The sequence below is a fragment of the Mycosarcoma maydis genome, chromosome 8 (assembly GCF_000328475.2).
Source record: "Mycosarcoma maydis chromosome 8, whole genome shotgun sequence".
Taxonomy (NCBI): Eukaryota; Fungi; Basidiomycota; class Ustilaginomycetes; order Ustilaginales; genus Mycosarcoma; species Mycosarcoma maydis.
Window position 1 is genome coordinate 785813 of NC_026485.1, and position 27435 is coordinate 813247.

General features: G+C 51.5%; 10 protein-coding genes and 1 non-coding gene across 11 annotated transcripts; 6 read left to right on the plus strand and 5 right to left on the minus strand.

The window, feature by feature from the left end:
- Positions 1 to 604: 604 nt before the first annotated feature.
- On the minus strand, positions 605 to 699 carry UMAG_16062. The gene is made up of 2 exons: positions 664 to 699; positions 605 to 640 (listed from the first exon to the last, which is right to left on the minus strand). It is a non-coding gene; the product is annotated as a tRNA-Arg (tRNA).
- A 150-nt stretch (positions 700 to 849) lies between these two features.
- UMAG_03379 (uncharacterized protein) lies at positions 850 to 3000 on the minus strand (the record flags this gene model as incomplete). The annotated part of the gene is made up of 1 exon (XM_011391458.1): positions 850 to 3000. The coding sequence occupies one exon, from the start codon at positions 2998 to 3000 to the stop codon at positions 850 to 852; it is 2151 nt and encodes a 716-aa protein (XP_011389760.1).
- Positions 3001 to 4205: 1205 nt separating this feature from the next.
- Positions 4206 to 5782, plus strand: UMAG_11016 (exonuclease REC1; the record flags this gene model as incomplete). The annotated part of the gene is made up of 2 exons (XM_011391533.1): positions 4206 to 5561; positions 5747 to 5782. The coding sequence occupies 2 exons, from the start codon at positions 4206 to 4208 to the stop codon at positions 5780 to 5782; spliced, it is 1392 nt and encodes a 463-aa protein (XP_011389835.1).
- An 857-nt stretch (positions 5783 to 6639) lies between these two features.
- On the plus strand, positions 6640 to 7542 carry UMAG_03381 (uncharacterized protein; the record flags this gene model as incomplete). The annotated part of the gene is made up of 1 exon (XM_011391459.1): positions 6640 to 7542. The coding sequence occupies one exon, from the start codon at positions 6640 to 6642 to the stop codon at positions 7540 to 7542; it is 903 nt and encodes a 300-aa protein (XP_011389761.1).
- A 989-nt stretch (positions 7543 to 8531) lies between these two features.
- UMAG_03382 (uncharacterized protein) lies at positions 8532 to 9983 on the plus strand (the record flags this gene model as incomplete). The annotated part of the gene is made up of 1 exon (XM_011391460.1): positions 8532 to 9983. The coding sequence occupies one exon, from the start codon at positions 8532 to 8534 to the stop codon at positions 9981 to 9983; it is 1452 nt and encodes a 483-aa protein (XP_011389762.1).
- A 1448-nt stretch (positions 9984 to 11431) lies between these two features.
- Positions 11432 to 12664, minus strand: UMAG_03383 (uncharacterized protein; the record flags this gene model as incomplete). Its single annotated transcript, XM_011391461.1, has 1 exon — positions 11432 to 12664. The coding sequence occupies one exon, from the start codon at positions 12662 to 12664 to the stop codon at positions 11432 to 11434; it is 1233 nt and encodes a 410-aa protein (XP_011389763.1).
- An 885-nt stretch (positions 12665 to 13549) lies between these two features.
- On the plus strand, positions 13550 to 15310 carry UMAG_03384 (uncharacterized protein; the record flags this gene model as incomplete). The annotated part of the gene is made up of 2 exons (XM_011391462.1): positions 13550 to 14705; positions 14814 to 15310. 2 exons carry the CDS (start codon positions 13550 to 13552, stop codon positions 15308 to 15310), a joined length of 1653 nt encoding a protein of 550 aa, XP_011389764.1.
- A 2371-nt stretch (positions 15311 to 17681) lies between these two features.
- UMAG_11017 (uncharacterized protein) lies at positions 17682 to 19325 on the plus strand (the record flags this gene model as incomplete). The annotated part of the gene is made up of 3 exons (XM_011391534.1): positions 17682 to 18534; positions 18632 to 18719; positions 18818 to 19325. The coding sequence occupies 3 exons, from the start codon at positions 17682 to 17684 to the stop codon at positions 19323 to 19325; spliced, it is 1449 nt and encodes a 482-aa protein (XP_011389836.1).
- A 484-nt stretch (positions 19326 to 19809) lies between these two features.
- On the minus strand, positions 19810 to 20934 carry UMAG_03386 (uncharacterized protein; the record flags this gene model as incomplete). Its single annotated transcript, XM_011391463.1, has 1 exon — positions 19810 to 20934. One exon carries the CDS (start codon positions 20932 to 20934, stop codon positions 19810 to 19812), a length of 1125 nt encoding a protein of 374 aa, XP_011389765.1.
- Positions 20935 to 23269: 2335 nt separating this feature from the next.
- Positions 23270 to 23665, plus strand: UMAG_03388 (uncharacterized protein; the record flags this gene model as incomplete). The annotated part of the gene is made up of 1 exon (XM_011391464.1): positions 23270 to 23665. The coding sequence occupies one exon, from the start codon at positions 23270 to 23272 to the stop codon at positions 23663 to 23665; it is 396 nt and encodes a 131-aa protein (XP_011389766.1).
- A 1617-nt stretch (positions 23666 to 25282) lies between these two features.
- UMAG_03389 (uncharacterized protein) lies at positions 25283 to 25663 on the minus strand (the record flags this gene model as incomplete). Its single annotated transcript, XM_011391465.1, has 2 exons — positions 25283 to 25505; positions 25566 to 25663. The coding sequence occupies 2 exons, from the start codon at positions 25661 to 25663 to the stop codon at positions 25283 to 25285; spliced, it is 321 nt and encodes a 106-aa protein (XP_011389767.1).
- Between the last annotated feature and the right edge of the window lie 1772 nt (positions 25664 to 27435).

Here is a 27435-nt window from a genome sequence, read left to right on the forward strand (position 1 = left end):
TGGGAGTTAGTTGTCCGCTTTTCAGGTACCAAATCGTTGCAAGACTGTTGATCCGTGTCCTCACTCTTTCCGATATGGAGCGGTAAACTTGCCTTGCATCAGACGCCATGCTGCCGCCTTGGTCAGTGTGTTGTTGCAACGCAAGTCATGCCCATTGACAAATGTAGTGTAAATTGGCGTCGAGTCGAAGCCGTAACCCCGCGCAACGTCTATGAGTCGATCGGGGGCCTCAAATGCCATGCTCGCAAAAGCATTTCAGACGTTTCCGCGGGTTCATTTCGGTCAAACGGCAAAGCACCGTTGTCTGGCTTCCAGCACCGTCGAACTGCCTTGCCCCGCCATAATAACTCACTCAGCCACCCTGACCTAGTTGTGTAAAAACGGATCAGGCAATGACTTGCCAACTCATCGCAGGTTGCAGCACTATGCCGCTCACTTTCAAATCCAGTGCGCGTGGCATACACGTTGACCCTTGCACTCAACACCATTGTGAATCTCTTCCTGTAACAAGGTCCAACTTCCTGTCAACAAAAAGCATGGAGAGCACCAATAGGTTAGGTTGATGCTGAAATTTTATGCTGTTGGAAAAAAAAGCAAAAAGTATTGACCAGCCTGGGGCTCGAACCCAGAATCTCCTGATTAGCTGTTCCTCACAGAGGAATCTCGTAGTCAGACGCCTTACCATTGGGCCAACCGGCCGATTTGATTGATGTAGATTGCAGTAGTTGTGCACATATACAGAAAGCTACAGCGATTAGATTACCCACAATCACATCGTCCAGCCACAGGCAATCTCACGTAACTACCAACCCGCAACTTGGCAAATTTTGTGACAAGACTTGCTCTAAGTTAGTAAAAATGGAGATAGGCGCAAAGCTGCAAAACGGCAAAAGCGCCCACAATCAGGATCAACGAAGCAGCGAGCCAGAGCACAGCAAGCATCTCCCTCATGAGCCAACGCCACTCTCGTGCAAGCCGAAGATTGTGCTCCTTGTCCTCCGCTACATCGATGTGAGCGTGAGACTGGGTCTCGATGTTGACCGTCTCCACTATCGGTTTCTTTTGCGATTCTGCCAATAATGAGGATGGCATCTCGAATCTGGTGCGTTTATTGCCAAGGCTATAGACGACTAGACGTCGCAGCAGAGGCCTTACCAATTCCAGCTTACGCTTCTCCCACGATTTGCGCGGATAGAAGCGGCCAAAAAGGATCGGTACCTGCATCCCCACAAATGCAAGATCGGTGAGGACCTCGCGCCTGGCTGATGACGCTGGCAGCGCGAGAAAGTCAGCCATCGACTTGCCCAGTAGACGGCGCGCGATGGCCACATGGGCCGACAGTGGTGTGTAGAAGGGCGGGCGATCGGCGCATGCTATCAGCACAGGGATGGTAGGAGTCTGCCTTCTAGGCTGCGCAGCGCCAGTTTGATTGCCATGCTGACTCGCTGAGATTTCCACCTGCTTGAAAAGGTGAAGGATGGTGCAGACCAAAGCGCGATCCGCTGCTTGAGCATCAACGAATGCGCACCGCAACAGAGCGGGTTCAATACCCATGTAGAAGCCAATGTGCCGCCAAAGGGCGATGTAGTCTTTCCTCTCCTGTGTGGTAGGCTGCACGCCAAACCTCTGTAGCATAACGAGCGGAGCCGATGAAAAGGCGCACAGCGTACCAAGCAAGTCTTCCTGATTGATCGGTATGCCATTCTTTTCAATGTCATAGCTCTTCGTGCTGCCGACCGAGGCGTCCTTCCGTCGTCTCTCAACGAGCTTGAGGATCCGGCGTCGGACAATGGCATGAAGCAGCCGCACACGTACAGCCGCTTGCCAGCCTTCGCCTCCAAGCTCGGGAGGCTGGATATGTGACGTCTCACAAACTGGGTCAGATCTAGACAAAGCAGCTGAGATGCTGGGAGGATGGAGGCTGTCTGCCTTCTCGACCACATCCAAGACGAATTGGGTTGTCTCCAAGAGACGACTCCAAGTGCGAGCTGCACGTGCTTTGTCTATCTTGAACGTTCGCCGGAGCTCTTCCACGGTGGGAAGCGCCGAAGAGTCTGAAGATTCACGGTCCTTGCTGTCGCTGGAGTTGGCTGTAGGAACAAGATAGGCGGTCTGCGCGAGTACTTCTGTGATCCGAGGCGATGCAAAGCCACCGGCGAGGCTGAAGTGGAGCAGGATGGTGAGCATTGGCCCGGCGTAGCGATAGAAGACGTTCTTTCCTCGCTGAATTACCTCAGCTTCGGCTAGGAGCTCGGCTGATTCATCTTTAGCATCGACGGTTGTTTGATCATATGGCGTCCAGGCAGGGAGGCTGGCATCAGGTTCTTGTCGTTTGCTTGAAGGGAAGCGCGGCCATTGCTTGAGATTGGTCACTGCAGCATGACCATAGCGCGACTCATACCAGTCGAGGCCGAGAGCACCTGCACCAGGGGGAGGCCTGCGATCAACCGCCCTCCAAAAGGCCAAACACGCTACTCGTTGACCGTTCAACCTGTCGAGCATGGACGACTGATCGTAGATCTTACGTAAAGCGTCGCTTGAATTCTGCTTTGGCTGCTGCGAGATGCCTTCGATCTCGTCTATAGCGTTGTCTGCCAGTGGATCACCGAAGCCACGAAGCTGTTCGAGCTTGTTGGGATGTAAGCATCGTGAATCCCACTCAACGATGCGATCCCAGGCTTCAATCAAGTCGCCATCCTTGACAGCATCGCCTTGGTCCCAGTCGATATCCTTTTCATTTCTTGCCCGACGCGATTGAGCTAGCCATTTGAGTGTAGACAAGGCTTGGAGGCGTGACCACAAAGAGTTGGTTGGAGGAAGTGGTGCCTCGTTGCCGGAGAGGAAGAAGTCAGTGGGTGAAGAATTGAAGGGACAATGAACAAGGGCAACATAGACGAGACAGACGAAGCTGAGGGCTGAAGCTCTTGTTGTAGAGACCAGGAAGAGGAGCAGAGCCCCCAATCCAACGGAAACAAAGACAGGCTTGGTCAGCTGGGTCATCGCATCTGCGGCGAGCTCTGCAGCTGCACTGGTCTGCATTTTGATCCGGTTTGACAGGTCGAAACTGTTGACAATGTCATCGAACAGCCACGAACACTATTCAAGCTTGACCTCCTTTGAGAAATACACCGATGCTCCAAGCTGGAACTCCACTCTGCTCTAGCTCGCTGTTGCCGCTGGCGAATCAAAGCGGAATCTACGTGGGATGATGCAGGATGTTTTTGCGTAGGAGCAACAGGACTGAGTGGAGCGCACAACGAGCTCAGAAATAAGTGCTGCTCCAGCTGGCATGGTGTGGTTGGACGACAAGTCGAACAGATCTGGGACAGCTCATATCGTATCAGAAACGTGTCCAGATCGACTTCGGGTAAGTATCCTTGATTCACACGTTTGCTTTGTGATCAGAGTGCTTCTGGTGGAGGAACGAAATGTCAGCATAGCAATTCGCTTATGGTAAGGAAACTCCGTCGATGCTGAAGCTGGTAGTTCAGCCCGATCTTTGTAGCAACCAAGCAAGAAAATCCCGAATCGATCGAAAAAGAATAAGAAATGCCAATAGTTATACTGTATACAATCACGAATATGTGGTGAGAAAAACTGGCCTGCCCTTCTTATGGATACGGTCGAAGATGGCAAACTCTGTCCAACTGACGTGAGTGGCACTAACTTTGAAGATACAGTACCTATACAGTATGTAAGAGACCACCGAAGCACCGCGTCCACTGATACCATTCGTGATTTCCTCTGCCTGCACGGGCAGGTTCATTGCACATCAAACTGTGGAGGAGCAAGAAAAGTGCCGAAAAAAGGAGGCAAAAAAAGGTGAAGGAAAATTAACCAACAGAAATTAAGAAGAAATGGTGAAGGATGCAGGGTCCAGTCGCGTTGAATTTTAAGTCGCGTTTGGTGGGTGCCAAAGACCAACCCGCAGCTTAGCTTAGCTGAGTCGCGTCATGGATGTCACAGCGACCTTGACTAACTTTAACCAACTTCTTTACTCTTGCTCTTGTCGGATGGATGACAGCGACAACTCAAGCTCATGACTTGAGACCATCACATGCTTTCTCGAAAACTGCTCCTTGGCAACACTATTTTACCTCCACGCGCTGACGTTGCTGAATCCAGTAAACTAGCCCATCTTCCTCGATCCGCATCGGCCACTTGGTCATTTCACTCCACTCTCGCCAGTTGACGCCACCGTCAGCATGCCGGCCGAGGGAGCTTGCGATGCTGCATCTCTCATGACGCTGACAGCTACTTTGTCCGATGTCACGGGTCTTGCCAACTTGCTCAAGTCGGTTGCCATTCAGACTCATGCCGTAGTCATCGCCTCAAGTTCGGGCCTCGAGATCATCACTGAGCTCAATCGCACGCTGCAAGCTCACGCTTACCTCTATTCGCACATGTTTGACTCCTACCGCTTTGAAAACGCTCAAGACGATGTCCGAGGCTCAACATCATTGCAAGCCCGTTCAAGACCAAAGAAGCGCTCCAAACTGACATCCAAACACGCCGAGACAGCCGACTCTCAATCTTCTGCCGCCTCGTCCGATCACGAATCTGGTCAATCACAGGCTCACACGAAAAAGCGTTTCAGAGCAAACTCTCATTCATACGCTCAAGAGGCCGACAGAGTTCACGACGAGCCAGACAGTGTCTCGTTCGAAGTCAACCTCCAAACTTGGATCTCTTGCCTCAATATCTTCGGCGGCGTAGGACCCTCTCGTCCGCACAGCTCCTCCAGCGGCCTTCCTGGCTTCCGACCAGAACAGGGCAGTGCTGAAGCTCCACCAGGTGGGCGAGGATATCAACGCACACGTTACGGTGTTGCTGACGCTTACGGTGCTGAACGTGGTACCTCCGTCGAACGTGGATTTGATCGTAATCCCTTCTCGTCGTCTGCAAAGGCCACGCGGATGAAACTCAGCTATCAAGGTCATGGTAATCCACTCGTTCTCGAGCTTGAGCAAGACGCCAACGTATTGACGCGTGTATCTATGTCGACATACGAACCCAGCTTCCTCACAGATATGGTCTTTGAACCGCAGAATATGGTGGCTCAAGTCATTGTTGCATCCGAGCTCATGCAATCTGCCTTTACTGAGATTGATGCCAGCTGCAAGAAACTCTCGATCCTCATCACATCGCCCCACTCATTATCGACGTATGACGGTGATCAGCGCACAGAGGCTCCGGCACCCACCAACAGGAACACTTCAGCCAGCATGCTCAAGTTCAGGGCCATCTCGGATACCGGATCGTCAGAAATGGAGTTCCCAGCCAGTCTCACCTCATCTGACCCTACGGGCGTTATAGAGAAATTCGTAGCCCTGCCTGGCAGCAGCGAACAATGGTACGACTTCACATTGCTCTCACGAACCATGTCTGTCTTGCGATCGTCGATAAAGACCTCTCTCCGAATGGACGAGGCTGGTCTCATTAGCTTTCAGTTTATGATGCCAAAATATCGACGTGCCGCCGCAGCGGGTGCGCCACTAACAAACGCTGCTGCTGGCCAGGCTGCACATGAAGATGAGCAAGACGCCTTCTGCGAGTTCCTGGTGAGTACTTTTACATGCATCGCTGACTCCAGCTTGGCGCTTAAACCACCGCGATTCGGCAAACTCTGTTCGTACTCGGATTGCCGGATTCCGCGGATTCGGACTATGATTAGTGCAGTGCATACTGACCTTGTGGAACGTTACTTTCATGTCTCTTTTTTTCGTGGTCTGTCAACGGTGTTCAGTGCTGTCCGCTCGATACAAGTACCTTAATCGTGTGAAGCCTTGCGCAATCGCCGCTGAAGTTGATCTTTGCGGCTGATATCCTCTTTTCAAAAATGTGAATCACGAACATGCTCGCCATCTGTTAGGTTTATCATGTATTGAAGAAGGTGTGTGTCTGAGTAACGCAACAAACGCCGGAGGATCAACCAGTTCTTGGTATGCTGACATGGTCAGCCGCCTCACGATTCTGCAACAGCATGGTGAAGCTCATTGTGGACAGTGCGCATCAAAAATGGGCTCAGAATTTGCGCACGTTTACATGTGCTCGTGTTTGAAACGCCGGCAAGCGAGGTTCGGATGCAAACGTGTGCCAAGCTCAAGCAAGCGCTCGCTACCGACTGGAGCAAGCTTGAGAGGCGTATACAATGCAACTGCTTCGCTTCTTGCGCGTGCGTGCTAATGCGCGGCGTGCATGCAGACCGTCCTGCCACCAAGCTCGAACCTCTTGGCCATGCTTCTCGGGCTTGCTCAGGATTTAGAAGGCAAATGCTTGCGGGTTGCTTGTTGCACGAAGTCACGAGCGTATGTTTCTGTAAGTGCGATCTCGGTGCACGACCATCCGAAACATTAGAGTGAAGCAGCTGACAAGCGCATTCAGCCTTAAGCAAGGTTCTCGAGATGGGCGCAGGATGCAAGCTGCGTGGTGCCTTGCACCGACTTTTGTTCGTATCAGGTAAAATGAAGCCGGAGCATGTACGACCAGCAACATGCGAGGTATCAAACTTCAAAGCTCAGCCTCCATACTGTACTTGGAAAATCTTATAAGAGGCAAGTCTGAGCAACAGTTTCGGCACACCAAAGCTACCATCAGGGTCTAAGCTCACTTACGTTCGAACTCGAAAGCTTCGACACGATGCGCAACACTTTTTTGCCCCTGCTGGCTTCGCTCTTGAAGCTAGCCTCGCTGGTTTCGACGGCTCCCACATCGATGGGCAGTCTCACCGCCGTCACAATGAATGTAGCTGGGCTTCCGGCTTTCATCAATGGGAACGGTGCAGCAGACAAGAAGGCCAACTCGATTATGATTGGCAACAAGTTTGCTCAGTATGACTATGACCTGATCAACGTTCAAGAAGATTTCAACTATCACGCCTACATCTATGACAACGATGATCATCCCTACCGCACCCCTACGTCTGGAGGCGTTCCGTTTGGTTCGGGTCTAAATACGCTCAGCACGATTCCGTTCAAGGATCTTTCGCGCGTCAAGTGGGAAAAGTGCAACTTGAACGAAGGTGACTGTCTCACCCCAAAAGGCTACACTGTTGTCACGGTCACGCTGCCCACCGGTGGTGAGCTGGACCTGTACAATCTGCACATGGACGCCGGATCTGATGATGGCGACTCGTCCGCACGTACTTCCAACTTCGAGCAGGTGGCTCGAGCGATTGCCAGTCGATCTGATGCTGCTGGACGTGCAGTTATTGTAATGGGCGATACCAACAGCAGGTATACTCGACCCAAAGACAATCTCTTGTCATTCTTGAGCAAGACCGGACTTGTTGATACCTGGGTAGAACTTGTTCGAGGCGGTAAACCACCTGCCTCGACCGACGCAGCTTTGCTCTGCGCTGATCCCATCCCGACCTCCAACAACTGCGAAGTAGTCGACAAGGTCTTCTACAAGAATGGCAGTAAAGTAACTCTCAAGCCCAGCACTTGGCAATATCTAGCGACAGAATTCACTGATGCTACTGGCAACCCTCTTGCCGACCATACGCCCATCTCAGTCCAATTTACCTACACTACTTCCTGAAATTGCAAAAACGTTTCTTGGCAAGTTGCTGAGTGACTTGTCCTGCTCGGGCGCTATGTCATCAGGCGCTATGTCATGATTTTGTCTTTATGCCCAGCACCAGCAACACCTCAACGCTAGCGTAAGAGATTGCTCCAACGAGCCGGCTCAGTCTGTTGAATTTCGAGTTTACATGCAACTCGTCACTGTCCGTGTATCGTGTAGTTATTGCGAAAGACTGAGTGAAAGAGTCAGAGAGCACATCGACCCACCATGGCCCACCTTGACAGCTCCAGCGAAAAAGAAGGGAAATCTCGGCAAAATCCTCTTTCAACGCCTAATTTGTGCTACACACACGCTACAACATGTTGCGCATACGCGACCCTTAGTGAAACTCGTGACTCACACTCGTGACTGTTCCAAACTACTCATCATGGCTTACCCGATCGAGTATATAACTGCGTCGACTTTAAACGTCCCATACTTTAGAACTCGTGACTGCAATCCTCTCGGATGTTTACAGTATTCCCCTGTGCTAAGTCGTTTCACAACATGCAGGGCAGGTCCACGTTTTCATCTTCGCTGCAGCAAGCACCAGGGTGCAGCTACGACCTGAAGCAGAAGGGGCACTAACTAAATCGAACCAATGTCCATGCGATCAAAGGGAATTTGAAACTGAGAAGGTACGGAACGTGCCTGCATCATGCCATTGTGCTCTCTTCATGTTGAAAGGCTTGCCGAATGACCCTGGCCCTCACCGATGAGGCGGAAGGTTGCCTGCGGTCCGCACGGGCTGCTCGGCGCCGATGCGCCAGCGCTTGTAGATTCTGCAGACCATGATGCCGGCTAACTTGGTTATGTGTTTGACTTTGACTTTGACTCTTCGACGGTCGACTTGCATTTATACTGGCGATTCTTGCCCAGGATCTGTTTCTCGAGCCGCCGCAATAAAGTCCTTCAACTTTTGTCCCGAAACAGTCGTGAGTTATTCCACAGGGTAGAAACGCAAGATGCGTCAATGGAAACCTGCATTACTTGCGCTGGCTGGTACTCTGGGCTACGGAACCTCGCTGTGGCCACATACCCAGAATGGTCTACCGGTCGATCCGCAAGTCCTCACCAGCTTTGGAGCGTGGTCTTTTTACGTTCCGGGCGGCGATGTTGGGCGCTACGGTATTTCCAGCCAGCCCTTTTCAGGTTGCGAAGTCGAACAGGTCAGCCTCTTGATGCGACACGACTTTCGGGGTCCTTCAAAAGGTGTAGGAACAGGCATCGCCACCATGATCTCGAAGCTAGTCAATGCCAGCAGTGCTGACGATGCACCGTCCAAGTTCAGCTTCGGCGACGGACAGCCACATCCAGAGCTCGAATTTTTGTCCAGATTGAAGCAAGACTACGAACCAGTGACACCCGAACTGCTCACCGCGTATGGAGAGGCCGATGCTCGCGCTAGCGGCTACAGATTCAAGAACAGATATGGTCATTTGCTTGGCCACAAAGATTGGTACAACGGCCCCGTCAACCAAAGTTTGCCCGTGTTTGTCAGGACTACGGACCAAAGCAGAGTCAATGTGACGAGTTGGGCCTTCTCGGAAGGCTTCTTGGGAATGAATTGGCGTCAGCGCCTACAAGCTCCACTCTTGACAGTTCCGGACAGTCTGGCAAATTTCAACAATTCACTCGCCGTTGGAACCTGTCCTTTCTCGAACAACGATACATCTTCGGATGATGCTTTCGCAGCGTGGAACAAAATCTGGCTTCCCAAAGTTGTTCAGCGGCTGCAGCATGCGCTGCCCAGCTTGAATCTGACTACGTCGGACGTGCAAGCGATGCAAAATGCTTGTCCGTTCCAGTCGGCCTACCTCGGCCATCTTTCGCCATTTTGCGCCATTTTTTCGCTGCACGAATGGGAGCTCTACTCGTATGCCCAGGATCTGCAGCAGTACGAAAATGCAGGATACGGCGGACCCCTTGGAAGGGCATGGAGTGTCGGTTGGGTGAACGAGCTTCTTGCTCGACTAACTGATATGCCTGTCAAGGACCACACCACCACCAACACTACGCTCGATGCCAACAATCTGACCTTCCCGCTTGGACTGCCAGTCTACCTCGACTTTACACACGACACCCAGCTCACCTCGGCCATTGCTGTCATGGGGTTGCTCAGGGACAAACTTGACACAACAAGCTATCCGAGAAGGGACAGGCTGTGGAATGCAGCACACATTGTGCCTATGGGTGGTCGTCTCGAAATTGAGCGGCTGAGGTGCAAGAAAACGCCACATAAGTATGTCCGTCTTACTTTGAACGATGCAGTGCTTCCGCTATCGGGCTTGAAGGAGTGCAGCGTTCAGACGCAGGGCAGGATGCACGCTGCGGCAGGGCTATGCAGGTTAGACGATTTTGTAGCTAGCCAAAGCTTCGCTCAAGCAGGCGGCAACTGGAAGAATTGCTACCTGTGAAGGACAGAAATGGTTGGATATAGAGCACAGTGCCGTGAGTAGTCGCAACTAATGCACATGAAGACTCGGAAATGTTGCTCAAGCATGACAAGGCTTCGACGAAATTGAACAGCATTTCGGTAGAAGCGGGATAAGAGCCGCCAAATTGTGGTACGACCCATCAACTCATGAACGATCAGAAGAGAGACAAGTGACAGAGGTCATGACAGCGAGAATACCTTGAAGCTGGTCTGGCGATAGGCGCTGATGAGCAAAATACATCAGGCTTGGCTTGCTTACACGTTTACAGGCTTCATAGCTTCCAGAGTTGCGTCGCGTCCGCGATGCTCGGCGTTGATGAACAACTTCAGAGCTTCGTCCAGACGGCGAAGCTTTGACCTCATTGAAATAATGGCTAAATGTAAAGACAACCAGGCTGGGTCGAAACAATAGCCTGAGGAACACTGAATAGAGAAGTTCTCAGTGTCATTATGCCTTCCTCGTTCCGCTTGGGACCCGCTCTTATGTCTGATCCAGTAGCTGGAACCTTGATGAAAAGGAGATTTCTCGCTGATGCAGGCACGTTCGAACCCAGCGGCGTGTCCTTTGTCTTGAGCGACGATCTTGTCAGTCTTGTAGGCGTCGCTGAGACTTGTTTCGAAAAGCACTCGATTTGAAACGCTCAAAGGGATATATTTGCACAGCAGAACATTTATTTGATCGCCCTAGCCTTGAGCGCTGACCTCGAAGATGCTCCTCAGGGGCATCTCATTGTTGTCGGGAAAGAGAATGCCATCTTCGGCCAGATATCAGTTGGACTTGATGTCGGGTCGGTTGCCCACCCACTTCGATCAAGGCCAGAGTCACTTTAGGGTTCGTTGGGTGACATGGACATGCGAAGTGGTTCTTGGCCGCGACGAGACTAGAAACCTTTGACCGCTTCCTGCTGGATGCCTCGATCTTGACGCCGATGTTAGCGCCGATAATGGTTTCAGCTGGAATAGCGAAACTGTTGACAACACGAGGAGTCATCTTGCCTACAATTAGAGTTGTTTGCGATACACGTTTGAGAACTGTTGTGGAAGTTTAAGCCCTGCTAGCCTCAATGGACGATGCTCTTAAACGAATAAATACGGCGACACATACCTACTGCAACCTACTGCAAAGCATCGTAGATACAGAACCAAGGATCAGCTACATTAACGGTACCGTTCTCCTGGGAGAATTCTGTCCCTCCATCGTTTTCTATCGACAGTTTCGAGCCTCGAGAAGCTGGACGGTAACTAGTGTCTGTTGGTGCGCTCAAGTCAGTGAGTCACATTCGAAAATGCAATAGCGTGTAGGAATTTCTCGAATGAGTTTTCGACAGTTTACGACAGGTGATTGTGTAAATGTACGCATGTAATGAGCTTCTTCCTGGCCGCTTTGACCAAGACTGCTTTGCGTGGGCAAAAAGAGAACCGAAGGAATTATAAGAGGCCAGCGATTTGACCGCCAACTGCCATAGCGGCGACAAAGGCAAGAAGATCCGTGACACTCGACCAGGTGCCTTGAACGCCAAGAGACGATAGAGAGACAAGTGCTGGGCCGGGACAGAAACCAGTCCATCCCCAGCCCAGGCCAAAAAGGATGGATCCAATTACGAGCCTTATTTCGACCTTGGAAGGGTCGGCCGGCGTGCGCCATTCCGGGGCCACAAGAAACAGCTCGGGCTGGTGCCGAGACAGCTGCTTGTCAGATTCCTTTTTAGATTCCGTTTGAGTGGCGCGTCGGCGAAGCTCATCCTGCTTGGGTTTGACCTGCCGAAAATACGCTATTGAGGCAGGGATGATGCCGCCAATGGCCACCATAGCGAGGGATGGATCCCAAGCACCGGAAGAAATGAGAGCAGGCGACAATGAGAGGAAGCCGAGCACCTTTGATGGTCTCATCATACCGCTAACACCAAGCGCAAAGCTGAAATGAACACCGACAGCGAACGCCATGACTTTGGCTGCCAAGAGCTGACCAGCTCTTTTCTTCTCCGGGCCTACCGAGGTATCTGTAGTACCAATGACATGAGGCGCATTCATGTAGACAAGCGCAGGTACCTGGAGGGCAAGCAGCGTGAGGAAGCTCGGCTGCGGAAATTTTGTCGGGAGATGGTCAAAGAAGCTAGAGTTGGCTGTAGCCTTTTGTAACAAGGACGGAGAAGCGATTGAGACGTGAGTGAGCACAGCAACGCCAAAGAAAGTAGCAGTGGCTACCAACGATCTGAGCGAGAAGCGAGAGAGCCCGCAAAGGAAGTGTCCGGAAGTACAGCCATTGGCAAGCTTTGTGCCGAATCCAACAAGCGCTCCCAATCCAGCCATGAGAAGCAGCGAGGCAGGCTTGGCACTGCTCGGATCGTCCAGGATCGAGATACCGAGCCCTGCCTCAACGCTGGAGCGCGTCAGGCCCAGAACGACACCTCCGAGGAAAATGCCAGCAGTAAAATAGCGAGCCACCGGCGGAAAAATGGATGTTGACGTCTTAGAAGTTGCTTTGGTACTCTGAGGGGAGCTGCTGACCGCGTTCAATGTCGAAGAAACGGTGGAATGAAAGAAGCCCGAGATTCCGAGCACCAGACCTAACTTGGAGAGCAAAGTATGTAAAGATGCGGCCATCATCAGCCCGCCGGCCAAGCTGTGAAATGGCGTAAAGTCCACGAGACCAGCTGCCATTGTTGGTATCAGCCCACTCTACGATGAATGAGTAGGTAGAAATGGAAGACGAAATGAATCACAAATCACAAATAAGATCGTACGAGCATGTAAGGCTGTGGGGCCGTGCAGGTGCACACAGGTTACGCAACCCACGCACAGTTGCTCAAAGTGTTAGGTTGTGAGAAAAGCCAATCGGGTCAAATCTGGATGCGTTTCGTGATTTCGATATGGTAGAAGGGGAAATTTGCACGGCTATTTTGAAATTTCACGGTCCAACCGTCGCGCACTCAGACACGCGAGCTGTCCGAGATAATGCCGAATTCGCGATTGCAGATCTCGATACTTTGTTGTTTGTGTGCTTTGACCTACAGCGCATGGTCGGATTCTTCAGCGAGTGTTCTGCCCCAGATGCGACAGCTTGGCGGCAGAAGTGCCTCTGTTCACTTCAATGCTTCAGCGCTGAGGTTGCAGGCGCTATGGAAAAATAGATGAACGACGAAGGTGACTTGAATTGGTCTGCCTCTGAAGGGAAAGATTTGCTACTATGTCTGCGGTGTGGAGCTATCATGAATCACGAATGTGGACGGCAATATACTCGTTCAGCTATGGAGATACGGCTTTCACCGCACCGTGTTGTACACAGACAAGACTTCTGTCCAAACCCGATGCCTCCTTGTTGTTCTCTGCCCTTGCCCTCCCTCATCCGTCTTAGTCTGGCCGGCGTTAAAATTGCGATTCGCTCGTTGAGCGTTTGCACCTTCTCTCCGACAAACCATTTCCTCCAGCTTGACGACGACCTAATATCAAAGCACGAGGGCCATTTGGCGACAAGCTGCTCATTCAACCGCATCGGCCGAAAAAGCCAGATACTGCCTCAATACAACACCTGCTTCGCTTTCCAATATGAGCTGCCGCACCTCTCAGCCTGATTCGATCCAACAAGGCAAGATGGGTCCAGAAACCGGATCAGCGCTGTCATCTGTACCGCCCGTAGAAAATCCGCGTGAATGGGGAACCGGTAAGAAGACCCGGGTGACCCTGATCCTTGGCGTCATGGTGCTCTCTTTTACCTATCTTTCGACCGCTTTTGCGCTCTCTGCCCGCTCACTGCAGCAATACTTCAATACAAGCGCTGAAGTTGTCACGCTGGGCCTCTCGCTGTACGTGTTAGGATTTGCACTTGGGCCATTGCTCATGGGCCCATTGGCCCAGACAAACGGCAAGCGCCCTGTTTACGTCATTTCCTGGATTCTGTTCACCGCTTGCTGCTTTGTTGTCTCCGAATCCAAGAATCTGGGCGCGATTCTTGCTTTTCGACTTTTAAGCAGCATTGCTGGAGCATCAGCCCTCAATAATGTGCCGGCGTCATACAGCGACATGACTACGCCGCCAAAATATGCACCCTTCTTTACCTGCTATGGCTTTTCGGCATTTGCAGGTCCAGCGTTAGGCGGTTTGGTGGGCGCTTTTGTCAACGAGCGAGCAGGATGGCAATGGAACCTAAGGCACCAGGCCATCTTTGTTGCCGCTGTCACGGTGGTTAGTATCCTCTTTGTGCCCGAGACGGATCATTCGAAATTGAAACGACTCCACCATGCCAAATATGCAGTGCAGGAGAAATGCGATGCCGATGGCGAGAAAGCAAGATGGTTCTCGCGAATGTCAAGAACATTGCACTCGGTCGGCAATGAAATGGTTCGATCGATCAAACTCCCCTTCCAATGGCTACTCACGGATCGAGTAGTGCTGGTTATCTCGATCTACACGTCGTTGCTTTACGCGATCATCTACGACTTTTTTGTCATCATCCCGCTCGCATTTGCTACAATCCGAGGGTTCGAGCCGGAATCGATCGGATTGATGTACATCACTCTGTTTATTGGGGTCTCGATGTCCGCTTGCAATTATTACTTCATCCAAGAGGCTATCAACCGACGCATTCGAGCCAAGAGCGGCAAAAAGGTGCTGCCACCCGAGACATCTCTCATTCACGCCATCTACGGATGCTTGCTGGCTCCTGTTGGACTCTTTCTGTTTGCATGGACGATCCCCTTCACCAGTGAGTAGCTTGATTCGGAAGAGGAAAGAGGGCGTTATGGGAGCTGGTTGCACTAACAACACAGTGGAAGCTTCATGCTTTACGCTCCCCATCGCTTTGCCCAAACAGATGTGCATTGGATTGTGCCGGCCATTGGTATTGTGCTACTATGCACCGGATCGATGTCAGCTTTTACATCTTTGATCCCTTACATGGTAGCTTATGGAGGTCCTTCAGCTCCTAGTGTTCTGGCAGCCGCCGGGTTCTGTCGTTCGGCATTGGCTGCTGTGATGCCACTGTTCACGAGGCAAATGTGCAGAGGCATTACGGTGCAAGGAGCAACCAGTTTGCTAGGAGGGCTTGCGTTGCTCTTGACGCCGCTGCCGTTGCTGCTTTACATTCACGGAGGCAGATTGAGAGAACACGTCCGTCAGAAGAAGGAAGCAGCCACAGCGGCCGAGGCTGCAGCAAAAGCGCTGGAAAGTAATGGGACGTCGCCGCCTCAGAACTATGGTAACGCGGATGTGGTAGGAGCAAGTATTGCTCCAGGTGGCTCGATGGAGCGTCAAGTCTCGCGTTCGTCAGCCGATGCTACCTCGGCCGTCTCCGACAAGGTAGCACCGTGACAGCAATGTGTAAAATACACAATGCGCGACACCATGACCTGTTCGGCAAGCGTACAGGCTGGCTCATCATTTTGAATACTGTCGAGGTGTCGACGAAGCTGCCAGAATAGACTTGGGTGTCATCGACAGGTCGATTCTCGCCTGCATTCCGATTTGGGCATCAAAGCCAGTGGATTGCGCTTGGCAGAGGAGACTGAAAGCTTGAAAGGAGCGTGAACACGAGTTGTCGACTTCCAAGGGCTTTTCTTTTGTGAAGGTGGTCCTGGGCACTGAACTACCAGAGCGCGTGTTGGTTAGATTCGACCGATTAGCGACCTCCGACGCCAGCCAAGTCATGAGTGTGGCAGCGCACGTATGGGCGCGCACAACCCAAATTGGTGGCAGCTCCTGCGCTGACGCCCGAAGCCGGCAGGCAAGGCAAGGCGCAAGAGGGTTCTCTGCCGAGAGCGGAAGCGAAGTCATGGCGATTGGTACTAACATTGGAACCTTTTATTCGTGATTATATTAACAATTCGTGATTCGTGAATCACGATTCACGATTGTCAGGCTGCTTGATTTTCAATTCACGATTTGTGATTCACGGCAAGCTCGACGAGCCTTAAGGGTAGAAGCCGAGGTAGACGCCTACTGTATGCCCAGCTCCGTGCCGCTCTTTCTTGTCAGGATAACTTACTGTAGTCAACAAGCTGACAACTGCTTGACCGAAGGGTGCACAAATTATTATATCTATTATTTATAAGCTTTGCCGTGAGCTTGAATACAGTAACTTAGTGGATCACGTTTGCTGTCCGCACCAAAAAGGTTGAAGTTGATAGCAGTAGTTCAGAGTAAGAGCGATTGAATTGGCGGTCGAGACGCCTTTGCGTTTATTATTAATATTAGTACCATACATGTTGAACAAGGAGGGCCATTGCTGAGGACTCAGAACACCACGCTGTGATTCACGATTTGAACTTATACTCACGACTAATAATCGTGAATGTTGTTAACTTAGTGACTTGCATCGTGCATTAGTTAGTGGTTAATCAAGTGTTGCCGTGTGTCTGGCTGGACAAGGTCCGTGAGCGTGCCGCGTACGGCACTACGCCGCGATCACAGAACATGAAAATGCAAGGCTCGACTGCCGCCATGTTTATCAATCACAATTTCAGCCCGAGAGAACGGAATTTTGATTGCTTGGCCACGTTTTTATGATCTTGTGTGGCGAGCCAGGCGTGTAACTTGGTGTTTGGGGGGCTTCTCTCTTCTTTGCCTGCGTATTTTCGACCTCAGACGCCGGCCAGCCTTAATTAGAAATCAGAGATTTTGGAAACAAGGCGTATGGCGAAACAACTGTCAATTCCTCGATTCACGATTCGTGATTGTTGAGCGAGCGAAACACGCACGACGAGAGATTCGTGATCCACGATTGCTTTAGGAAATTGCGTTCCAGCCTTTTCGGCTGAGATAGTTGTAATTTAGCAGTGGTACATGGCACAGCCTTCGGCACTGTTGGTATGCACTGCCTGCACTGCTCTGTCCAAAAAAAGTTTATCTTGGTTTGGCTGGCAGACTGCGAAGAACCCTTGTTTCATGCATAATTTATGCGACCTGCTCTGCCGCTGTCGTCGGGACACCAACACGGGGCTCGCCCTAGTTGGTTCATTCCAACAAGCACACGTTGATGAAAAACGACGTGTTGTCCCCCCTCGTAAACCCCCTATTGTGAGTTGATCTTGTCTCGCACCCGCCTTTCGTCAGATGCAGGTAACCAGTCAGAATTCATAATCAACACACAGAGGCTGCAATCTAAGAACGAAAAATAAATAGAGTTAAGGAAACTTTCGTGCGCTTTGGACTCGCCTATGCTCTCAAATCACGAATGCGAATGATTCGCATGCGCTGTCACAGTGTGCCACATGTATACTCAACATGCACAGCAGATGCTTCCTTGGCCGGTCGGCTCTCTGGATTCGAGTCAGGTTTGGCTTGTGCTGCCCGGCTGCTTCCCTGCTTCTCGAGAGGGGTTCGAATGCGCAAAGGGTACGCAACCCTGAACTGCAGATTGCATGTACATATCCCCACCAAAGTTAAGTGTGCCCAAATGCCACCAAATGGTCCGAGTTCTTCTCTTCGGGCCTTGCCACTTGCCTACAGTCGACTTGATTTGCTTGCAATCACGAATAACGTAACTATCTCAATTCTACTTGTGTGGTTCCCGCAAGCGCGCGATTCGTGACTGCCTTCGACCATTGACAGTACATCCCTGTGCTCAAGCGTTTCTAGCTGCAAGTCGGGCGGAGCCGACACATGACCCTTTCCACTGTTGCAGGTCTCGTTCGCTCTACCACCACCATCGTCGCCGCACCGCCCTCATCTTCGTGGTCACTCCATGTTTCAACATCATCACGATTCGTCGCACAAGGTGCCTCTTCTGCCTTTGCAGATAGAGCTGGAAGGCGCACCACACTCTCTCGCTGTCGATTATGATCTGCCTCTTTCTCCCCTCTCCAAACATCATTGGGGTTCGAGCCCTTGGGTCTCGCGTCTCGGCGACTTTGCAGATCGATCTTCCTCCTCGCTGGTACCATCACTCGTTGGTCTGCCTTTGCTCGTCTCCATCTTTGCCCACATCTACTTTCGCATGTTTTCGACGCTGCACATCTTTTTGGCACTCGTTTGGATAGGTCTTCCTGTCGCAACCATCTCGACATTAGTCGCAGTAGCCTTAAAATCATACCACAGTGGCAACACAAGACGAGAGCATTTCAGGGCGCTCGTTCTCATTACCCTTCTATGTACAGTCGTCTGGAGTACCCTCACCGTCAGCCCGCGTTGGGATGTAACACTTTCCAGCTCATCTGACTTTTCCGCCAACAACGAAACCGTCTTCATCACCGCCAATTTGTACAACTCTGAACACCTCTTTCCCGCTTTTTCTGACTCGCTACTTGAGCTCGTGCACCATCTTGGCGAGTCGAATGTCTTTGTTTCCATCTACGAGAGCAATTCGCAAGATCGCACCAAGCAGCTTCTGTCATCACTCGAGCGTGATCTTCATCTTCATGGCGTCCAGAATAGCATCCGCATGCTCGACAACAGTCGCAGACACGACATGAGCCGGATCGAGCGTCTCGCCATCATCCGAAACGAAGCCTTGAGCCCAATACAGGCCGGCATTCACGGTCTGCATGGCCGCAATTTCTCCAAACTCGTTTGGCTCAACGACATTTTCTTCCGTCCAGGTACGCATACTTTCATTCGAGCTTTTTGCCGCTTCCTATTTCGTTTCGCTCGCAGGCAGATGCTTACACCGTTTTGATGTTAACGATGCTTTTACAGAATCGGTATTAGAACTCCTTTCGACCAATGCGGGGCATTATGACCAAGTCTGCGCGCTGGACTACTTTCCGCTTGGCTTCTACGACACGTGAGTGCCTGCCAGTTCGTCTTCCACCTGGAACAATGCTGATCCTCTCTTCTGCTTCGACATTGACCGTGACAATACTTGCTCAATCACTGTATCAGCTGGGTCATGCACGACGTGCAAGGCAATCGTCCGACACCTTTGTGGCCCTACTTCAAGCTCGAATCAGATATTTCCAGCTTGCGCAGAGGCGAGATCATTCCGGTCAACAGCTGCTGGAACGGCATGACCGTCTTTGACACGAAATGGTTTCTTCCCACCAGTGGAGACGGCAAGAATTCGACGAGCGCAGGTGTCGATGACGGTCCTATTCGCTTCCGCACACATCCTCTGTGCTTGGTCTCTGAATGCCTTCTTACCAGCTACGACATCCACGTTCGAAGCAAGCAGCGTCCACTCATCTTTGTCAATCCTAAGGCGGTGGCTACATATCAGTGGCGCGACTATCTCATGTACGACTGGATAATGCGTTCCAGCATCGTCACTATCTGGAGTCGCTTCTGGCAAGACTTGATCAGCCATTCGCTGTTTCCCTTTCTCGTCGAGATCGGCCGCAAACAGGACAACTGTGCTGAGGCACTTCGGAGCGGCTGGAAGCCGTTGACGTGATGGTCAACATATGGAACATTTAGACACAAAATTATGATAGACGATCTTGCTACTCTCCACCAGAATCTCCTTACCGGTGCACTAGCAACAACCCATCCGCCAGCTGCAGGCTTCAGCTTCATCGTAAATTGGCTCTGCCTTTGCAATATACCCCCTTTTTACGATGTCATTCTCAGTCGAATTGTACTGTGTTCGATGAAGGCATCTTCGAATCCAACCTACGTTGCTGTCAAAAGTTGAAAGCGCAGCAGCATTCGCAATCCACAAACGACTCTTCGGCGCTCTGCCAATACCCGTTTCCTTTTTTAGCAGCTCTGAAACAGCTGGAGACTTGTATGTCATTGTCCAGCACCAGTATTACACGGCTGTGGTCCAGCGTTGAAGATGGTGGCTCTTGTATCAAAATAGGAGAGACTTTTATTAGCAGGAACAGGCGAGCCAAATCCTACAGATCTATGGACATAGCGAACGGGGAGGACAAGGCTCAAGGCTCTAGCGGTGGCTCGCTGGCAGCCAGATTGCATTGTCGGAAGATCCGAACCTCGTCTGGCTCGAAAGATCCTGTAACCGAGTGCAGTACACCGTGATTGTTGAACAAGGCGAGGTCGCCTTCATCCCAGTCGACGGCGTATACGAATTTCGGTGCAATTCCTGGCCTCTGCAGCTTGTGAACAATGTCTCGGACCATTTCAAGGTCATCAATTACAGTGCCGTCCGAAAGATGAAGCTTCTCAACAGCGGACGGATGCACCTGTAGCGCCAGTTTTCCGGTCACTGGATTCTTCCAGCACATGGGATAGATCTTCACCTTGCTTTCGTCGACCTCGGGCAGCTGCGAACGTTGCATTTCCCGTCCTTCGGACAGCATACCCAGCCCGTCACTGCGCGATTTAGCATCGGCCATCCATACGTACGGATGCGGTGCATACTGCACTCTGGTCTCTCGCACGAATTTCTTGTCCTCTTCGCTAAGCAAGTCATACATACGATACGAGCTGGCAAATACTGTCGATCCTCGCGCCACAGTCAGCGTATCGTTGCTACCGTCGTCATAGCAAAGCAGCTGATGCCCCGTCTTGGGGACTTTGACGGCAAGCAAGCTGGTAACCCTGGGTGGCTCTAGATCGTAGAGCGCCGCATCGATATGCCAGCGGTAGAATCTGGTCTTCATACGGTCATCTTGCAGCGCAATAGTGTCGCGATGGAAAGTACGGTGATGCGGATGTTTGAGTGTGATGTTTTGAAGACCTTCAAAGCTGGCAACAGGTCCATTACCAATTACCTGAACTTGAGGCTGATGCGGAACGGTTTTCAGGTCGGGGTGGAGCACGCTCTTGGCGCCGACTGCCTTGCCGTGGCCGTAGCTTTCCGAAACTGGATCAAAGAGGCGAGTGAGCTCGTACTGCGCCTTTGGTGTAAGTTGCGCTTGGTCCTTGAAAATCACCAGCTGGTGGGTGTACAAGGCATTGCGAATCACGTCAAAGTCAGTCTCGGAGATGGTTTCGAGGTCGACATTGCAGAGCTGTGCGCCAAAGTCCACCGCTGAGCCCTCTGAAAGCGGTAAAGGGTGCACGGTGATGCTCGATTCTGTCGTAGTAAGATGAGTCATTGTGTCAAGGAGTTTGTCTGGATGAGTTCACAATCGAATCGCAAGCTCAGACCTTTCAGGTGGCAAGCGGCCTTTTATTCACAAGCTTGAACACTGGACCAGAGTCTATCATTGTCAAGCGACGGTATTCATGACTCGTTGGAAGAGTTCGCCATCCAGCTGTTTCCAGAAGCGTGGCGAGCTATCTCTTTGGTCTGGGACACTGGCAGCGGAGTTTGTCGAGAAAGGAAATCGCTGCTCAACGTGCGGCTGTCTCCGCCACGAGATAACTAGATAAGACTTCTGCAGGAAAAACACGAAACGTGATAAAACGTTAAACCCTTCGCCAAAATCACGAATGCTTGTCGGTGATCTCCGAAGACTGACGGCGCTCTGGGCGACGTTCACCGCTGCAGCGTCCCGACGGCCCGACGTTCTAGAGAGCAACGGATCTCAGCATAGCATTCCAACTGCTCTTTACGTCAAACTGTCCGAGTTGTGGAAACCTAGTCTTGTTTGGCGCTGATCTGAATATCCGCGATCCCGAGCTCAACTTTTTATCCAGACGCAAGCCAAGTCCCAATTTCGAACCCGTGTCTAAAACTTGGAGCCCAAGCGAGCGTGGCTCGTGGTCTTGAAAACTGAAAGAGGATGGCCAATCACGAATAGAGTCGATGGTCACGCAACTGCAACTGCAGCCTCAGCTGCGTTCGGATATGTCGATTGGCGATGCTAGAACAGGCGGTGTACACACTCAAGATTTCTGCTACTGCCAGCTGAACATCTTCACGATGTACGATTTCTTCGAACGGGTGCAGGCTGTCTATCGCTGCCTTGTTTGCTTGCTGGATTATATCTTTTAAATCCCGTGCACCACGTGAATTAGACACCTGAGCGTGAACATTGAGCGTAGAGTCAAGGGCAGCATTGAAAGCAGACTCTGAGCGTGGAATCGAGATCGCCTGCAGTGGCATTCTAGAAGCTTCACATGGCATAGAACGGCCAGCTAAACGGCATAAAATCTTGTCCGGGTCTGTGTTGACTGTGATACCCGAGTCGAAGAAGGCCTTCCGGGCTGCTGACTGCGTTAGAACTATCTCGCGTGCCCGGGCATAGAAGGGTCCAAACCGCGCCTTGTCGAAGGTGGCGCCAACGCTCTCTGCGGCGCTGCTAACCAAATGCCAATATGATGATGTCAACGGGTCAAAGATCGAAACGTCAAGCGCTTCCATTACGTGCGTGGCGTGGGGTGGGAGCAGGAATGGGATGATACGATGCGATCAAAGAACATCACAAACCCTAAGAGCGGCGGTAGTACCTGGCCGGCACTTCCAATGCATTCAATGACAGTGGCCTTCTCTCGGATTCCTGGCTGTGCCCCAAACCGAGATGCCAGATCACCAGTAGGCACAATGACCCGCTCTCTAGAACCCAGACCAAACATGAAGCCGGTCTCGTCCATGTTGAACACGTTTGTTGACGCCACCCTGTACTCACGCATGATCTCGCCAAGACAATCAAACCATTGGCGTACTACCTCCTCTGTTGCTCCTGTGAGCCGTGCATTGTCAAGACAGCGAGACCAATACGAGTGAATTGTGGGGTGCCGCAGCAGGAAGCCCTGCAGACAATTGCGCCCAACGTCGACAGGCTCTGTCTGGCCAATGCCACGTGAGACAGTGTCGGCGTACTCTCGGATAATTGCGGGCGTCCGAGGGTACCCACTGCAGGCATAACGCCGGATATGGTCGACAAGGGCGCTTTCGGCGGCCGGAGTAAATGCCTACATGCTCATCACGCATCCGAGCATCCTTCTTGGGCTGACGGCCCTGGACGCGATGGCGTAGCGTTAATTTGGGCACATTCATGATTGTTGGCTGCGGCGGCTTGCCGAATGCTGGTGTATGTCTCATTGCCGAGCTCGCTAGCGGCTAGCTGCAGCCGAGCTTCTTTGGCATCCCGCTCGGCGGCGGACGCTGTTCGAGCCGCCATTAGCCGCTTTGGAATGATAGGGCCGGCCATTGTAAGCTTGGAAATGCATGGTATTGTTGACAGCCGACGGCGATTAGCGGCTGAGAGGCAAGATTCAGAGTCCACAATGGTATCAAAAAGTCGGTTGGTGGGGCTCAGGGACGGGGTGAAGGTACAGACTCGATCCATCCACGCTACTCACACCATTTGGTGGGGCTCACTAATCCGAATTTACAGCCGGTACTACACGAATTACGATATTATAAGTACTCAGCCTTGACTGACACGGGATCTCTTCTCCACCACTACTAATAATTTGACGTCTCCTCAACGCTTACCCGCAAGTAGAGCAGATACCAAAGAAGACTCAAGCCCGGAGACCGACATGACTGCCGAACGACCGCGCCATGCAGATGTTGACGTTCTCGTCTTCTTCCTTACCAGCAAGCTTTCTCAGGAAGAGAGGCAAGACCTCATTACTCTGATCGAAGGGGAGCAATTTAAAGGCGACGTCGTGACAGTTGAATGGCCTTACGAGCGTCCTGGAACGGAAGAGGATATAGAACGTCTTTCACCACAAGCAGCGGTTGACAAAAAGCCTTTCGAAGCCTCGACTGTTGTGTACATTGACGACGAGTCCGACAAGAAAGTTATTATTGCCGACTTCGAAGACGGCAGAGTTCGACTCAGCAGGCGTCTGTTGGCCTCGTATGCTGGCCGCACTGCTGTCGGGTGCAATCTTTGTTGCATGTCACTGGAAGATGCTGTTGAAGAAGACTAGCTTTCTAAAGTATGACACTTGTCCTAGAACCGACATTGCACCAGACGTTGTCAACGTAGCAATACTCAGTTTTCAGGACGGTGTCAACTCGCGGCACTTCCAGGGCCACCAGCCCTATCAGTTGCTCATCATACTCCATCCCCGCACACACCATCACCCTCTGAGATCTCTGTGAAACGCCGCTCCCATCTTCAGACATGTACATAGTTAGAGAAATCACTGTATTTGCTGAAAACGAGCGGTGTGGATCTAGCACGACAGAACCAACTAGTCTACCTAGTATGGCGATTCTAAATTGATCTACAAAGCTCTGACTTGTTTGAATCTTGACCAAAGTAGAGCGCTTCTGAGATGACCAAACTCCAAACTCATGCCAAGAAACCTCAGTATTTGAGTGTGGTTGGCGTGCTACTTGATGATCAAGTGAAAGGATTATGGACAATGTCAAGCCCTATAGAGAGGCCACATGGCTATAGACTCCCTGGCTTCGTCTATAGTAGAGGTAATGCCAGGACTATTTTCGTGCGAACAAGATAGAGTGGCAATTGAGTGGACACACGATTCACCAAAGGTGTCATTTCTTAGTATCTTCGACTAAAGTCCGCTGAGACTCCCTTTTATCAACCATAAACTTCTATACCTAGGGTTGATTGAAGATAGTGAATTGTGTGTCAGCTGAGTGAAGTACGGGTCTGAGAATGAATCGTTAATCGTGAATCGTGAATGCCGGCAGCAGCAGTCACGAGTCGCATTTATTGTGCACGCGACCGCGACGTGTCGAAAGGCTGCGACGGATCGTCCGTCGCCCATCCTTTAATCGTGAATTTCTGAAACCCAGGTTGGCTCCGCGCTGTTGTCACAGGCGTAGCTGCAGGGTGGCACGCGCTTATTCCCGACAGGCTCCCGAGTCGGGATTCACGATTCTGGCTGTCACACGCAGGGTGCGTGAAGATCACACACTCGTGACAGTATCACAATTCTACATCACACTCACGACTTCTATAGCCGACTGCCAAAAGCGCAGCCCAACAGACTTGATAGCAGGAACGAGTACGGTCTAGCTCAGTATGTCAAAGAGCCAGCATGGCTGTAGAATAGTCAGCATGGTTGATTGTTGTTTGGGGGAGCAGAGTGTGCACCAACCAGAATAATCAAACGCTTTTCTGAACCACCATTTTGTCTTCTTTCTACCATTCATTTTCCCAGAGGTGTGGTGTGAGGAACAATCTCCGACTCACGACTGTCAATGGCAGCAGATAGTTCTCCGCGCCTATGGACTGTGTGTTCATGTGGTGTCGGAGCGTGGGTCAGAATTGCGAAATGAGGACGCCAACGTGGTCTGATGTCAACTCTTGCAACCCTAACCCACGCTTCTTTCCAATGGTTCCCTTTGTTCAGCACAAGCATGTGAATGTGGCGGCGGCTGTCAACCGCTCTGATGAACTCACACAGCCCATTTTCTCCAGTGGAAGCTTTGTGAACAGCATCCCTTTGTCTATTCGTCTGAGTGAGCGTGGAAACAAAGTCGCCAACCCATCTCTTTGTCCGTGCCAGTCAGCGATTGGTGCCAGTCCTTCCTTTGTTGCTGCCCGTCACTGCTGTCCATGCGTGCAGTCCTCACCGCCACACATAGAGAAGTGCAACACTCAACGCATCATCAGTGTCCACCACAATGCGACGAGCGTCAGCAGCAGAGGCAGCAACAGCATCAACGTCAGCAATGTCCAGCACAACACACCCAGCGTCAGCAGACTCCATCTCATAGGACCCAGCATCAGCAGCATCGGCAGCAACAGTATCAGCATCAGCAGCCGAGGCAGCGCGCTTCAGCTCAATGTCACTGCCAGCGGCAGCGGTTCAGCGTGACAGCATGCCATTGGTGCATCCGTTGCCAGCTAACCAACTTCCCAACCCAAGCCACATCGGCAGCTCTGCAAGTACGCAAGCTGACGTCTCCAACCACGTATCACTGCTGCAGCGCTTTGCTGACTTGGACATGCTCAAGAACGGCAAAGGTCCAAAGGACGAGAATGAGTATGTTGCCGGCTATTCATGCTTTGCACACACTGTGGTCTGGCTGCTTTCCATTCGGCTGTCACCGGCATCGGCTAAGCGCTACCAAACTTCGAAATTGTGGTCGTAGAGGAGCGACCTTGACAGTCATCGTTGTGTTCACAGTTATCGTTTTCGAGCAGTAAGGCTGTTGTTGTGTGTACTAAGCAATGGATCTTATGTACAACAACTATGTGCTTGGATGAGGAGTGTTCTAGTTGGGCTGTGTGCTTTCGATGTCTGTCATCTGTTGCTCTGCCTTTGAACGTGGATATTGCCTGGCTCCAGGGATACGGTACTGTCATCGTGTCGTAGTTTGTGACGGGTGGGTAGCCGGATCGGTACATGAGTGCACGCTGCAGCAGGAAATGGTGCGCGACAACGACGGGTTGACTGTGGACATTGCGGCTATGGTCTTGGTCGTCTTCGTTGCGGTTGGCAGCGCCATATTACTGTAAAGGATCGTTATGAATAAAAGGTTGGGCCAGCTCGAACAACGAGGTTGTATAACGTTATTGCAAATTCAGAGTCTGCTTGGTATAATAAACCGCCTCGAAATAGATATACACACGTGCCACTTGGACTCGTTATACAGTCAGTCACTGTTTTGTGAAAAGGACAGAACCCTAAAGCAGCAAGGACTTGGTTCAACCATTTTCCCGCCCGGGTCGCCCGGGTTGCTGTTGTTAGTGGAACTTCGAAGCGGCAGTGTAAATCACTCGTACAGGGGCTCAAGTTCGTCTCTTCACAGCCAAATAAGGAGGAAGAAATGATAAATCCAAGTTGCCTAACTCAGGGAGAGAGTCGCGGCCGAGCTCCCAGCCGTGGTCGTAAGGGGGCACGGGCGGTCGAGCGTCGCATGAAGGCGGGGCGGAGTGCGCGCGAGAACGTGAAAGACATGAAAAAACGGGACGGGAGAGGTGGGTGAAAGTAAGAAGTACGCTGCTCTTGGGCCAGCGTACGAGAGGAGAGATGATGGAGCTGACGAAGGATGAGGCAGAGGGCAAACTGTATCTTTTAGCTCGGTTCCCCGTCAGCTCGTGCTCGTAAAAAAGGTCGCGCGCTTGACCCTAAGGTCACGTGCTCAACGTGCTTAGCTGTATACATTGGGCTGTAAGCCACTCCGTCACCCACCCGTACCAATGAAGCTAGCGCTCGAAACGAGACGCTCTGCATTGATTGACAAACCGAGAGCGGCACTACCTGAATTCAAACGCTTTGTTCAGCAGTGTTAACTGTTATCGCTTCCATGCAAGGATACCCTGCACAAGTTGCAGAGGGACTGCGGCTCGTTGTTGTCGAGTCTGTGCCTGACAATTCGTGATTGTGACCAAAGACGTCCTTATAACTCCAACGTCATGGAATGACTGGGCGCAAGAGGCGCATCTAGATTTCAAGGAACCTAATAATATGTAGGCCTGCCTTTTCGCAGAAGTAATTGAATGATAGTGGAGGTTGAGACGCGTTTTTTGGGTGTGTAAAATAGAAATGCCACTTGATAGACAGAGTGACTTGGGCGGAAATGCATTGTAACAGTGGCTGAAAATATTGCACGTCCACGTCGACGCTGGTGCGAGACTGGTGAATGACGAGTGGTCTGTCTGCGCTGTATGCAGGGTGTTATCTTTTTGCGAAGCACGGCCAGGGTGTCTGTCGCGAGCTGATCGCTTCGACTCAGCGTAGTGTTTTTCTGTGCTTCTCGCCACCACTACCATTTT